This window comes from Protopterus annectens, chromosome 13.part0 (genome assembly GCF_019279795.1).
Source record: "Protopterus annectens isolate FY-2018-M chromosome 13.part0, PAN1.0, whole genome shotgun sequence".
NCBI lineage: Eukaryota > Metazoa > Chordata > Ceratodontiformes > Protopteridae > Protopterus > Protopterus annectens.
Genome location: NC_056747.1, coordinates 769,756,818 through 769,772,952, shown reverse-complemented (window position 1 = coordinate 769,772,952; position 16,135 = coordinate 769,756,818). Strand labels below are relative to the sequence as shown.

At 38.4% G+C, this 16,135-nt stretch overlaps 1 protein-coding gene across 1 annotated transcript in view; it reads right to left on the bottom strand.

Moving 5' to 3' along the window:
* TMIGD1 (transmembrane and immunoglobulin domain containing 1) overlaps positions 1 to 16,135 on the bottom strand; it is a 131,147-nt gene that overhangs the window by 80,056 nt on the left and 34,956 nt on the right. Inside the window, exon 2 of the mRNA XM_044055435.1 lies at positions 3,427 to 3,708. Coding sequence (XP_043911370.1) covers positions 3,427 to 3,708 — 282 coding nt within the window. The remainder of the gene's footprint in view (positions 1 to 3,426; positions 3,709 to 16,135) is intronic.

The following is a 16,135-nucleotide window of genomic DNA, read 5'->3' as shown; positions in this document are numbered from 1 at the left end:
TACTGTGGGTTTCATTGGGGGGTGGGTGAGGGACTTATGCACTTTAGGTAGACCACAGAGCACAGGTATAACAGGACAGTGAACATTAAAATAATTAAATAACTCAACACATATCAATTACTAACTGCACATCATAAATAACCATATTAATATTCGATATACATTTTTTTGACATCCAACATTTCAATCTTTACAAAAGTTGTATCATCAGCCAGAAATTAATTCATATAAGCAATACAATGTTTCTTATTCATTATTACAATAGCACTGCCCTTGTCAGCTTGCTTAATAACAATGTCACTATTATTCTGTAATCTTTCAAGGGCTTGGTGCTCACTATAGGTTAGATTATAAAACTTATTATTTTCCTTTGTTCATATAATAACCGTATCTCCTGTTCACAAACATTTTGGAACACAGTAATAATGGGACAGCTATTGGATATAAACGTGCTTGACTTTTTGCATGTTTGACTAGATACTGACAGAGAGTCTTTAAATATTAACTTCAAATTTAAATTCTTTGTGAAAACTTTTAAGTCAGTCAGGGATTCAACTACAGTATCTGAATTTGAAGTAATAAACTGAAACCCTTTCAGTAGCAAAGAGATACCTTTGTTATTTAAATGCAGTCTAGATAAACTAATAATGTTTCCAGCATTCCACCCAGATGGTTCTGATAATTCAATTGGCTGTGAGTTTAAGTGCTGTTGTATTTTCATTTTCCTCCATTTCTTTCCCTTCTTCCTTGCATCCATCTTCCTGTGGAATCTCTCTGACATAACTCCACCCTCACTTGCAAGTTAGGAAGCACCGGAATGGCTGCTGTCTGAAAATCTTCCATAGTATTGCTATTCTCATTAGTCGCTACTGCATGGGAAACTGATGCAGTAGACAACTGTGGAGTGTTAGTTGTCTGTGATGTGGAGATATTCCATGCTTCAAAGCTATGTTCAACAAAAGATACCAACTGCTCATTCAAAGTGATTGGAGTGGAAGGAATGGTTGTAGAAAAAGTATCTAGAACATACATTGACCACTTAGGTATCCCACTAATCTTCTCTTTTGTTTCTTTTGGCCATGAAAAAATATTCCCAGACCTGAAGTCATTCAAATCTCTATGCAGTTAATGCTTCTTGGTTAGATCAAGTTTACAATCATAACTTGCCAGTCTTTTGAGCGTCTGATGATAAATATGCATGTATTCCTTGAAGGATGGAATATTGGCAAGTTCCCCTTCAAGTTTAATAATCTCATAAGTTCAATTCAATGCCAATAAAAAAACTGGTTCATAAGCATTATGTAGTCTGCACTCAATTTAAGATTCAGTTCCTGCCATTTTTTCCACACTTTTGGTTAAGTATTAGCATATGCTGGCATCTTCAAAATTCTGAGACCAGGAGGTACAGTGCCAAGCTCTAAATAAGTTGAAAAGCTTAGCCATTGGCACTGAAGCTTTTTAAAAGCTTGTACCGTCTTCTCAATTATGATACCAAAATGTACAAAATTATCATTCTGTTAAGCAATGGCTCCCATGTCTTCTATCTTCTTCTTAACCAGGTATTAATACTGCAGTTAGTATTAAACCTGTTCTTATGAAAAAACAAATGCAATATAAGTGATTGTTCATTTTAACAAATGTGCCTCATAAAATTATTTGTTGTGGACTAATATTTGTTTGATTTTTGTTTTCATTATTTTAATTAGTTAATTGTTTGATAGTATCTTTCTTTTGATTGGAGGCTGTGTCACACAATTTTACTTGAATGCTTTATAATGTGAGTTGATTGTAATGTATTTTACCTTTCCAGTGAAGAAGGATTGTTACCCGGGAGCTTTGCAGTTTAAGTAAATGTTTTATACTTGTCTTGGCATTTCTGGAAAGTAAGTTTTGGTTTTTGGCTTTTTTTTACAACACTCAGTACTGTCTAGCAAACAGCAGATAGAAACAGTGTCCCTCTGTGGAACTAATGTCTTTAAAATCAGAGAAACACTTTACTGTGTCACACTTTGTTTATATGTGTGGCAAAATGAAATATCTAAAAGATTTTATAGCTGTTTTAGTTTTTGCTATTGCTCTTGCTGGCCAGCACTGACTGCTGTTAACTCCATCAAGCCTTTAGTGCATTTTTTGTATACTTCCAGTTCACACCTATTGCTCCTTATTGAGTCCCGGACCTTTCTGGGTTTGGCTTATTTAACTAAATGACTTATGACATACTAGCTAATAATAGGCAATATTAGAAAGTGCAAAGTGTTATTAACATAAATACAATAAGACTGTTAATCTAGTATGTCCTGCAGTAGAGAAATTAATCACTGTTTCTCACTAATCATTCATATTTTCATAATTATGTTTATATTTTCATAACTGAGAGCCCTGCATATTATTGAGGGGTATGGTGTAATATGCCATGGGGGGATAGAGGAAACTTCATTGTCAGTGTCCATTTATATTACATTTACTTAAGATGACTACATTAGATCTTGAAGATACTCTCTTGGAGGCTAACTGAGTTGGGTAAAAGGATTTCCTGTATATTGTGGGAACATGATGAATAAATAAGAGGAAGAGAGTTGTCCACATACATACCCAGGTCAGTTGTATCTGTCTGAAGAGGAGTACCACTTATAACATCTGAGAAGTACTTTTTTTCTGAACACTACTATGTTGCATTTTTTGCATTTAGCTAGAGACCATTTTCAGTACACCAGGTATGTGTATACTACAGACCTTTTTGGACCAGTATGGGATCACTGGATGAGCAGATAACAGTAGCCCAGCTTGCAATTATCAGAACATTTGGTCTACCATACTTCTGGGATATTAGCTTAAATGTCAGCAAAATAAATGCCAAACAGGAGAGGGACCAGCACTGATCCCTCTGGTACCCTACTAGTTAAAATTTTATGTTCAAAGAGGGTACCAGCAAATTTCAAAACTTGGGATGTGTTGGATAGCCAAATTGCAATCAAGCAGACATTGTAGGGTATTTACATTACGTTTTTCTGTTTTTTTATAATATCAGCATGGGGGATAATGCCAAAAACCTTGGCCAGGTCAACCACTGCCCACAGCCTCTGAAGCCTTTTCAAAGAAATTTCAAGAAGTTTCAAAGTTCCTGTTTGAAACTGTGACCTAATGAAAATCTGCAATCAGTAATAAATTAGAAAAGAATGTCTTCACTCAAAATGTACAGTTGTATCATTAACAAAGTTAACTGGCTGACATATAAAACTGCAAACTAATGAAAATCTACTATTCTATGACTAGTAACAAATTAAAAAAAAAGATGGCTTGCAAATAAAATGCAAAATAGGACTGGCTTTATACTCAGTTGTGAATCTGTAGTACTGTTACCCTATTAGGTAGCAGCCTATAATAAAAATAAATAGATATCTCAGAGGAAGGAAAGGCAATACTCACATATAACATTCAGCTGTACCGAGGCATTGATGTTTGCATTACTCTTCAGAAGGCATGTATATGTGATTCCATTCTCATTTTCTGTAATCGGACTGACACAAATATTGCTGGTGTTGATTTGGTTGCCAGGATTTAAACTCACTTGCCTCTGCCCCCTGTACCATATCAGTTCTTCACCTTTTGTATTGTTCTGGACTTCACACCACAGGGACAGAAATGAGGATATATTTGTATTCAAAACCCAGCTGTGGTCTCTATTGCCATTGATAGCAACTTCTACACCTGCAAAAAAAGATGACAGAAACTGAGGAATCTGAAAAAAATAAACTTACTGCTGCTGCTGCTGTGAAATTAGTAACTGCCACTGACGATCTCCAAAATATCACAAAGCTGTAACTGTTTTCTACATTGACATACATGGTATGTTTCTTTTCAAAGAAAAGCAGAGCCCTTACTAGTTCATATGTATAATACACAATGTACTTTATAAAAGTCTGCAGCAATTTGTTCGTCCAAATGAGGCTAAGCACTTCCATCTGTGCTACTTAGTTGTTGAGACAGAACTTGTCAGAGATTTGGGATACATGGCTAGGCTTAAAAAGGCCCTTGTGGTCGTTAGCCTAGTAAACACCTATGAACCTATATTTAGATGAATGTCAAAGTTATGAAACATAAATGAATAGTATAAGAGCAAGAAAGTTCTACTATGAAATATTGAATGGCACAACCCTGACATTCTGAAACACTGAAAAATAAAGCCTGAAAAACAGAAGGGTGAAAATATCATCTTTAAGAATTTTTTCCAGGGCAACCCCCCCCCCCCAACCCCTGAAATTATATATATATATACCAACTCTATGGTCACACTTACTGGAAGAAGGGAGAAATCTCCCTAAAGAAGTGAGTCATTGCCAGTGGACACTTAGAAAGTGCACCGGCAATTATTTCCTATGGGAAACAGTGGTTGTCATCTCACTTTCAAGTTTTTTTCTGTGGGCAAATGAAGCTCAAGGAATTTCACCTCGACCAACTGTAGGAAAGCTGAACAAGAATTAGTATCGCTTTAGCAGCACTAGACAGAGGTCAAATTTTGGTGCAGTTGTGTTGTCCATCATGTAAGCTTTAAGATGAAATCTTGTAACAGAATATATATCATAGTTTTAGAATTATTAATGGAAATATGAATATGCTATATTATATTAGATATATAGAGGCATCAGTGGAATATAAGTACAGAAACACCCGGAGGCCTCACTAAGTTATAATGAGTTAGCAGCCACACCCAACTTGAGTCATCAACAAACTTTGTTAACTAGAGATCACTGTTATCAGTCTGGAGGTCCTAAAAATAGATGAAAAACAGAAGGAGGTCCAGCACAGATACCTGAGGAACACCACTGGACTGGTACATTCTTTCTGTCTGAGGAGGCATTGCCCACTCGGACAATGTGGATTCTGTTCTTAAGCAAGTTGGCTAACCATCTTACCATGTAGGGATTTATGTCTAAGGTCATGAAATTCATCATATTGTATGGTATCAAATGTCTTGTTGAGATCAAGGTAGGCACCTTTTCAAAGAAGTTGACAAGATGCAGCAGGTAGTACCTTTCCTTTTCAAAACCAAACTACAGCAGGTCTGGCTGAATCAGGTTTTTGATGTCATGATTTATGAGGTCAGTGATGATGTCCTCCATGGCTTTACAGACAAACCTCATAAGCCTGGTAGGTCTGTAGTTTCCTGGGTCTGTCCTTATGGAGGGGCACTACTACAGCAATGTGCCAGGATTCAGGGACATGGCTTGTAGATAGGCTTAGTTTAAACAGTCTGAGGAGGAGATCAACAAGTCCATGTTTAACCCTGTTTATTAGACAACTGGTATGTTGTCTGGGCTAATGGAGGAAGTGTTTTTCATCTTTGATGGCACTTTAAGAATATGTTTCTTAGTGACAATGGTGGTGGTGTCTCAGGCTTGTCACAGAGGGCCATCATCCTGGCAGCCCTCAGGGCTTTAATGGCTAGGTGTATTCTCTGTTAGGACATGGTGCTGGCCAGTATGCTTGCAATGTCTTTTTTGTTTGAGTGGGAGTCTCCATAATGTAGATGCTCATAAGAGTTATTTTTGAGTTTTCTGACATAACCAAAGAAGAACTTGCTGTTATATTTTGCTTCTGCTGTTATCCTTAATACATGTGAAAGACAGCAGTGACTGGACCTCTTGATTGATGTGATCCTGGCAGCTGGTCTTGTTTTGGGAAATGCTTGGGCTGCAGAAAGCAGGGCAGTTATCATATGAAGTGGAGTAGCAGCTGCATTAGAACTTTAAAGTAAAGCACTATGCATAAAATGAAGGAATTGAGAGGTATGCTGATGGAATGGGATTATAGAGTAGAACTATTTCATCCGACCAGGAACCCACAATGGCAGCTAATATTTCCTGGTAGCTGGGTACTCATTTAACTACTAATTAGGCTCCTTCCTAGAGCAAAATTCTTGTCATGAGAGCATTAATAAGATTCAGAGGTGGATAGCTTGAGAATTGGATCCAAAAGATGCTAAAGCCATCTTTCCACTGTGGTGGACATGGTCATACTGCCCTGGAGGACTGTACTCAGTTCTGGCAGCAATACAGATATACTTTCTAGAAAGTATGTAATGCAGTTATCAAGGCAGTGAAAGGGAAAGAGGGGATGAGGTATGAACAGAGAAAAGTAGTCATTTGGGAAACAAGTACACTAGAATAGAGAAAAGAAAGAATGTGTGATTAGGGTATGTTTCATTCTCAGGAGAATCAAAATTGAATAATGTCAACGAGGAAGGACAGAGGAAGGGAAGACTTCAGGAGTGGTAAATGAAGTGGAGGTAGTTCAAGATCAACTTTATTAAAAAATAATTCAGAAAGAAGGTAGTAAGTCCTTGGAAAGCAATGCTTAAAAGAGTGGTACACTAATAGTATAGAAGATTTCAAAGATAACTGAAGAGTAGGAAATAACTGATGAAACAGGGTAACTAAAGCTGTAACTTAGGTCTATTGCTTTCCTCCCCATTGCTTGTCAAATATTAGCCTCCCTGTTACCCAGCTGGTGCAATCATACCCCACAGTCAAAAGCTGGGCACAGAAAGCCATTATCCTAGCAGCCATCAAGGTTTAAATGGATAGCTATATCCCCTGTTAAGCCAGATGTGATCAGAGCCCCACAGTATCATTCTAGTGACCCTTATGTACTTTGCACATGGGTCTAATCACAACTACTGTGTGAAAACATACAGTTATTTTTATTTATTTATTTTACATTTGTTTATCGGGAAACTCCGACTGGACACAGGTCCTTTTTCAGTGGAGGCCCAGGGAGAAAAGCTCCAAGAGTAACAAATACATACAATAGAGAAACAAATAGAGCCAAAGTGAGAAGCAAATACATACAAGATAGTGGTTTCAGACTCAATAAGTAGAGCAGCAGACATTTATATAAAATATGGTTGTTTACATTTAGTGGCTATATCCAAATGGTTCTGTACAGTTAAAGTGAAACTGCCATTAGTGGCAGATCATGCTAGCAGTGTAAGAGTAATGATTATAGAGTGAAAAGTAGAAATAGGTTATACAGGGGAGTTGCAGAGTCAGGTGTTAGTAAAGTGTGTTTTTAGAAGATTTTTAAATTAAAGTGTTGAGGAGTTAGTTACTAGTGAGCTAGGTTACAGTTAGGTGGGTGCACACATCTTCATCCATTATGTTGCTTGCTGCTTCACCAGCTCATGCATGGTGCCAGCAATGAATGGGGACAGTCTGTTTCCATCAACCATGAATGAGCTAGCAGGCACTGGCCAGTCACTCCTCCCCTCCCTGACCAGTTCTGCAAGGATCCAGATTACTAGTCAGTCTTAGGTCATCTTGTTGCAGTCAGGGCTTATTACTCTCTGCATTACAGAGGCAAACACAGAGCCAGTGATGAGGATTCAGGCTCCTTGATTAGTGTCCCAGAGTGGGGACATCACAAGGGGGACAGCATCCACATGGGCATAGGTCAGCTACATCATCTGTTGTTAACTGATGTGGTCGTGCCTGATGACACTCCCATAGTGGCACTACTTCCACTTAGAAATATAGATTAAACAAATATGGATATGTATATGAGTTTATTTTTAATGGCTTACTTTAAATTGAGTGATCTCTTTCCTTGTATTTGATTCACATTTGCCTGAGCATCCTGGCTCAGTTTGGCATTTCCACTGATTTTTTTGTTGGTCACATATTTGTAGATTGTTTTATATACTTGCATATTAGCAAAGTTTGGATGGTCTGACATCAGTGCACCCCTGAGAAAAAATGAGGCAGGCGTTATACTGCCTGTCAGTGATCCCTCTATTTTTCTGAGGTTACACGACCTTACAGTGGAGATAATAAAGTTTGGGGGTGCAGAAAGGCTTGCCTCTTGAAAAAAGGCCTTTTCTGTCACACTTGATTAAGTAGCATGAATACATGCTTATGGGAATGTGGGAATGTGTACATTCAGGCTGTAATGTGAGAGCTGCTATGACCAGGCTAGTGTGATGCAAAGCTGTAGCAAATATCCATCATACATCCATTTTTAATAACCAGGTCAATACAATAAGCAACAAAAGGACTATTTTTGTGGTTTCTTCTAAATAGTTTCTTATAAATAGGAGAAACCAAAAGAATGTTTAAAATCAGAGTACAAGAGCATGTTAGAGACATTAAGAATCAAAATTTGGATAGCGTCGTGGTATCATATTTTCATGCAGTACACTTGGGGGTTTGTACCAGTCTAAAAGCATGTATTTTAGGACAAGTTTTGATTAAGGATGATGTTGCACTTAAAACAAACTGTCGTATAAAGAAGCAGTCTGTATTTTAAAGTTTGGCACTTTAGTGCCTTATGATTTAAACAAAGAACTTGAGTGGAAGGATTTTCTATATTGTGTTAATTATTAGTTTGTGTTTAATTGTTCTAGTTAATTGATTAATGATGTGAGATTTGTTATTTAAGTGTAGCTTGTGCTGCTGTGATGTTAACTCTGTGAAAGGCTTGCTAGCCGAGGCGCTAGATTATTAAACAATTTGGGGTTTTATTCTTCTGCAGTTGGTGTTTTTCGCTTTCCCTCTGTTTTTTTTTATTTTCAGAAATAACCCTAGATGGTGCAACTAGCTCTGGTCACTGCAAATGTACAAGGGAAAAGAACAAAAGTCAAAAAGTCAGAAGTAACTTTATTGTCATTCAGACCATACACTGAATAAAATTTCATTTCTCCAAGCTCATGCACAACAGAAAAGCACACCAACACAGAAACAAAAATACATTTATAATAGTGATCGAGCCAACAGTAAGCACAGACGCATCCACAACCATTTGATCCTACAGATTGCAGTACTCTACTACGTCCGTGCAGCCGCCATCACTCTTTTCACACCAGCAGAATCCTAAGTCCCAGTCAGGTCTCTCCAGGTCATATCCATCACCACCGACCAAATCCAATTCAAAACATAAACCAGCAGACAAAAAAAACAACCCCACTGCCATCTTTATCCAGCACGATCACCCTGAATAGCCAGTTCAACCATCCTCTCTTAATCCTCACCAGCTCCATCTCTGACAGTCATCAGCAGCCCTAGATCCAGTCCAGTTCCCTCCAACCTAGCAAAATCCAACACCAGACTTCCAAAACAAACCTAGCAGCCAAGAGTCTTATTCCAGCGATCTGCACTCTACACCTCATTTAACTCGACATTGAAGGCCCAAACATCCATTTGCAGTTCTGATCTCAGTACAACATCCCCAATAACAAAAACAAAGCAACATGGACACCACAGACACCACAAACACCACAGCGCACCTTCAACCAGGCCAAATGGACCAAAATGGATCAAAACAGACCACAAAAAGTAACACGCACATCAGAAGCCAGAGAGGCCGCTGCCACACAAGGACCCACTATCTTCCTTGTTAAAATTAGTACAAATTAGTACATGTGATGTTAATTAACTATTATTTATTATTATTTATTACATTTTGTTGACCAGGAATGTCTAACTGGGCCAAAGGCCCATTTTCAGTGAAGGCCTGGGGAGAAAAGCTTCATAGAAAAATACAATACAAGTAGATTTTAGATACACAGATTATCACAAATTAGAATGCAATTTTACAAATCAAAAACAAACATCACAAAATAGTATGCATTTTTACAATATCAAAAAAATCATATATCAAGAAGAAACATTACATGAGAATTGTGTGTTTACTGGTGTAGATCCTAGAGGAAGATCTACCTTGATGAAACATACACAACAGGATGGTGGGAAACTAAAAACCTGCTAATGGAGCAGCTCTGTAGTAAATAAACAAGAAGCTGAAGTAAAGCATTATTTACAAGTTGAGAGAGCTGATGGCAAAGGTGGTAGAGGGAGCCAAAATAAGTTACCAAAGAAGCAGGAGAAGAGCATCCTAGCAGATATCCTAGCAGATATCCATGTGTTGAAACTATACATCAGCTGTGATCATTTATTCAACTTTATTTCATTGATAATCGTGGAGGTGAGCTTGTCCATCCTTTCCAGCCATGACAGTGATGTTGCAAAAAAAAAAAAAACAGGTATGTAATACATGTGCAGAAGAGTAGACTCAAAACAAGCATGTAGTTAAAACTAAAACAAAAAAACACAAGTATGGTGATAAACAGAAAAAAAGCCTAGTGCAATTGAGGTAATAAGCAATGCACAAGACCCATTTTCAGTATTCACCAAGAGGTGTTTAGTATGAAGAATGGGGTGTGTAGGCCAGAGCAGAAACCTGGTTTTAATCAAATGCAGTGTTCCAAGAAAACTGATTGCCTGAAGTTACATTTAAATTAAAAAAGTGTTTTGTTTGGAGAACAACCCCCTATACCTCCACTCCACTCTTTTAATATAATAACTAATTTTAAGGTTGTTGTACCACAGGCAGAAAGAGTGCCTAAATACAATGCCTTAAAGTCTCATCTAAAACTGTTGATGAATCTGAAAGTGCAAAAATTAAACAAATGACTTCCCAGTGACCCATAAGTGCTAAGCTGAAGGGATCATTAGACTGCTGGAATAATCAGCCAGCTAGATTTAGTATACAGCCTAGCACATCACTTCACATTATACAGTATATTTGTAAGGAAGCATGACAACAGAATCAGACTGCTTGGAGTTCATGTGCTATGCAGCATTCATGTAACTAACTGAATCAATGCGAGTGAGTGGGTACTGCGGCAGTTGGCAGGATTTTAGTGACAAGAAGAAAGGACTTAATATCAGGTTACTCCAGGCTGGTACATGCACTGGACTTTTTTATTCATCTATGAACCTAGTAGAATAGGAATTGTCTTCCTACAGCATGTCAGTTTATAGGTTTATAGGCAGTTAGTAGCCATGTAGTATAGTAGACCATTGAAGGGCCTAGCCCAGTTTCCCAATTGCCCCAGAGTACTGTTAGTTTAAGTGATTTGCTCAGTCACACAGCAGGCAAACAAAGACAGATAGAGAGAGAATCAAACCCTGGAATAGAAAAAGCATCTTGATAACAAATCAAAGCATTAACTCTTGATACTAACTGCTACATGATAGAAAATTAACTGAAAGAACTGTGGAATCTGTGAGAAGCACTGGAGAGTAAAATTTATGAAAAAACAGAGGAGCAAAGCGATCAGACAGTTATCTGGAAGAACAAGGTATATGAGCAAGTGCTGATCCATGACTCGAGCTGAAAATTAAAAAAATGAAAGTACTAGTAAGTAGTACTGGTCTTTCAGTGGTCATCAACCAGGTAGTTATAGATAGGGAAATACAATAGTGCTGTTGGAAGAAGGAATACTCAGCGGCAGCGATACGCACCCCTTTCACAGGGGCTGCCATGTTCTCACAAGAAATGAAGTAGATACTATAGGCTTTAAATAGCTGACTTTGTTATGGGTTTTGCCCATGTGCTAAGGCAAACTAAAAAAGCAATTCTATCCTCAGTCCTAGATACCTGAAGTGAGTGACTAAAGGCCACCAATCACAGGTGAGTAGACTGTATAGTACTAGGACATGGACTGGTTATTTATGTCCTATTATTATGAACAGAAAAAAACAAAGAAAAATGTAAATTGCTGGCAACTTCATACATTTAATGATTCACAGATTTCATGGGATATAGAAAGCACAGTCATTCTTTGTCAGTACCCAACCTCATAGGGTATCTCCCGCCTCCAGGATGGAAAAACAAGCTAGGATAGAAATTAATTTATGGGTGCTTATCTAATAGTCAAGGTTTGCCTTAAAGCAAGTAATGGTATCACTTTGTTTTTTTATGTAACATATTCCAGAAATGGGGGAACAAGCACTGAGTAATAAACTTGTCCCTCCAGCATGTCTTATTTGTTTATTGATGGTGATTTCTATCTTTAGTTTAAGTGTTTTTGGAGCCATTTGTTTTGTGGAAATGTAGGAAATTAAGTAGGGTTGTGATCAACTGCCACACGTGAGTCTATATAAGACAGAGGATAGGGACAGAGTTTCAAGCCCGTCTTTGTTACTGAGAGTCTTTAGACTGGTAAGCTTTTTAATTAAGAATCTCTGGATTCTTTTTAGCTGTGTGATGTGCTCTGATAGATACTTACGAAAGAGGAATTATATTCTCTCACTGGTTTGATTATGGTAGAGTAGAGAGGAATGATAACTTCTTTTGACTTGGATGAGATACTTTTACTTATTAACTGGGCTAGACAGAAGGATTTCCTGTCACTGTTGCTACATGATAATCAAACGCTAGGGAGATGCCTACACGGGTGTTGAGATCTCTGATGACCATATCCTTCTGGAGATAGCTGTTGTCTATAATGTAAGCTGTTGTCTTGTTTTGTTTACCAAAGGTGACGATGCTACACTTCTTTTTATTTAACTTAAGCCTATTCATAATACACTATCAAGGTGCATGGTTTAGCTCTTGCTGGTATTACTTGTTGAGTGAACAACAATACCCATCTTGCAGTCATTGGGAAATTCAGTTAGTGATATGTATAGGTTAGTGGTTTGTAATCCAACAAGTAGATGCCAAAGTTGATACCACTGACCACCTTTTTGCTTTCTGATGTGGCACTTGCTGCTTTAACTACATGAGTTCTATTTATCAGCCAGTTTGCTATCTGCCTTTCAGCATAAGGGACTACATTTAGGCATTTAAACTTATCTGAAGTATCACCTTGGGGAACAATGCCAAAGGTCTTGGTTAGATGCAGGTATAGAGTATGCACTGCATGGCTGCATTTACATTTACAGCTTCGGTGACTTTTTCAAAGAAGTTTACAAAATTAAACAGTCATGTTCTCCATTAAACAAAACCATATTGTTATGCGGAGGAGTAGCTAGGCCATTTGGAGCCCAGGGAGAGATCCTCACTGTCAAAAAATAAAATAAAAAAACAAAATGACATTTGAATTTCAGTCTTTGTACCTTTCAGAGAATGCATTTTAGATAAAAGCACACTATTCTTGGAACTTTCTATAACAGCAATATTTTAAACATTTTCTCTGATCTAATCCCATCACTAGCAACAACTTCAGGTCATCATGAAACATGACAGACATTTGGGTTTCAGACATCAGACTTCATCCATCGGAAAGTGCTTAGTACTTGCACACAACGTATTATTGCCTTGTTTTCTTCTCTCAGACAGATCAAATTTATGTCATGTCTACTTGAAAGTGTTCACCAGAAATAACTCTAGCAAAGCATTCAGTGGTCTAACCATAGCCTCATTAAAGAGGAGCTTGTTGCAAGGAACAATTCCTCCTAAGTCAAGATTGAAACAGGTCTGTCTTAAGCAGTATCAGGTTACCTAACTAGTCAATAATATAAAGTAATAAACCAGAAAATGACTCTTAACTTCAACACTAGGGAGTGTTAGATCTAAATTAGAAATTAGTTAACAGGAGAATATTCTGGTTCATGAAAGATTGATACATGAAGAATAAGCAATACAACTACAGGGGCAGAATATCTTGTCAGTTCAGTAACTTTATAATTTGTTGTGTCCATTCCAACAGATGGGCCATTTCCTTTAAAGTTATTCACTTGCCCTGAGGTGGAATAACTCCAGAGGATGTTAAGCTAAGTAAGTCGGTGCAAGATTTTTTTTTGATGAGTTTTAGTCTCTTGGACTGAAGGAACTGAGTGTCATATCTTATCCTTTGGGACACTCTGTTTCAGATTTTCATGAATGGTTCCCTATTGATGGATGTTGTATATTTGGATTTTAGCAATGTTTTTGATTTTGCCCGACAAAAATTACTGAAATAAAATTAAGTTGCATTATTAATACTTTTAACCTCTAAGGCCACTCTGGGTGCCTGTTAAGATCTTGAAAATTTATTAATAAAAATAAGTAACTCTTGCACTTTACTTAATCTAGCCTGCTTTTATAATTATGGTGATTGTTGAAAGGTAAGTAGTGCCTCTTTTTCTGTTATACATCTTATGAATTTTATGATTACATCAAAGTGTTTTTGTTGAACTTCCCTTTGTATATGTATTCATTCATTGAGAAGTTAATAATAGCATAGAATTCATTGATGATATACGGTACTGAGCAAACCTATTTGGGTTACTGAGGATAATATTCCAATGTCTCTCCCTAAAAATGTCATTTATTGAGTTGTAGTCTCTATTGGTAATGTGTGGGAAGAATGGTATATCAATGAATAAATTTAATGATTTTACTCTTAGGTTATAAATGATAGTAAGCCGGATTCACGAAGTTTTGCATGGAGTCTAAGAGTAGAGTAAGACTCCAGCAAGCCAACATGTCTGCCAAGCGATCCAGGAACAGCCTGCAGGGGCGTGCAAGAGAGCTCCTAAAACGACACTTGCACGGACAGGGTTAGTTTATGCAAATTACCTCATTTGCTGCTGAAAGCTATGCAGATGAGGTAAATTTGCGATCCAGGAAACACTAACCTGTCCGAGTAAGAGTAGTGTTATTTGCAGAAATGTACTCGGTTGGCAACTGAGTACCGTTCTGCAAATAGCAAAACGGAGCCATGACAGCTCCAAATAAAGGATGCATCCAGGTGAGGAAGCATGCCAATGGCCAAATATACGGCCATTGGCATTTTTATCCGTTGCAAAATAAAAAAAAAATATTTTTTTCCCCCCTCGATCTCCGATGTTTAAACATAGCGCAATGCCGCGCAAATGTGCTGCCCTCTAAAAACCATAAAAAATAAATAAATAAAAGCACAAATAAGTATTTTATTCAAAATATTCATCTGCCATGCAGGTGAATGGCAGGCTGAAGACAACATGGCTACTGAGTAGTGGTTGCTAAGGGGGGAAGCTCAGTCTGAGAGATGTAACCAAGCATTAGTAGGCAATCCCATGCAAATGAGGATAAGGATAGTGAATCCCAAATTTCCCTGCTATGTGAACCATGTCCGTAGAGTGTAAGAGTAGGATTAGGGGAGTAACAGAGTAGAAGATAGGTGACATTATGAATGGGTATGTATCAAAAAGTCTCTAAACTTATTGGATCAGAGTGGCATGTGGTAGCTGTGAGTTACTCAGGACTGGAAGAGGCGTGTCCACAGTTGTCTAAACTGAAACCCAGAAACCGAAGGTGTACACCGTGGCTATCACTGAAGTTTTTTGCAAAGCTGCTTACACTGTGTGCCCGCCTGTAAACCCGTCTAAGTCTGTGTGCACGTGTGTGCGCCCGTGTAAGCCTGTGTAAGGCTGTCTAAGCCTGTATGCATGAATGTGCATCCGCCTAAGCCCGTGTAAGCCTGTGTGCGTGCATGTGCACTCATGTGCATGTGTTTGCACTTGTTATTGTGGCGCTGCCCCTGTGGAAACAGAAATGGGAAAAGGAAGGAAGGGAAGTAGTAGGAAGTTAACCAAGGAGAACTAGCAGAGCTGCCAGCTGAAATCAATCAGACTCAGCCAATTACACAGGCAGTACACTAGCCCAGCCCAGCCCAGCACTTAAAACTCTGCAAACAATATTCCCCCATGTTTTTCTCAGAAACACTGCAACACTGCAGTCTGCAAAGAGAAGTGAAAACTTAAAAAGCCTAACTGAGACAGAAAAATGTTAGGGGCTGCCATTGCTATTATAAAGTGACATGTGCAAGATGCTGAGGGTGGTGCCATTGCAAATGCTGCTGAGCAACCCACAGTGAGGAGATGGAGAAGAGTGTACAGACCCAGGGTAACCTACTAGGGGCTACATGAGCTGGAGATAGTGGAGTGCTATAGAGTGGACAGAGAGCTCCTGCAGCAAATTGTTGAGCTGTGCAGGCCACACCTCACACACAGAAGCAACAGAGGGGAACCCATCCCAGTTGAAACCAAGGTATGTGTTGGCCTATGAATACTAGCAACAGGCACCTTCTAGAGACCAACTGGTGATATGATGGGGATTTCACAGGCATCAGCATCCAGGGTACTGCACCAGTTCCTGAATGCCATGTCAGCACATGTCGGTGATCATGTATATTTCCCCAATTCCCGTGAGGTATTGGCCAGCAACATGTGTCTCTTCCATCAAATAGCAGAATACCCTGAGGTAGTGGGTGCAATTGACTGAACGCACATACATATCAAAGCACCAGCTGGAGAGTGGGGTAGGGCCTACATCAACCGCAAGGGCTTTCACTCCATCAACTGCCAGATCATGTGTGATTCCCAGGGCATAA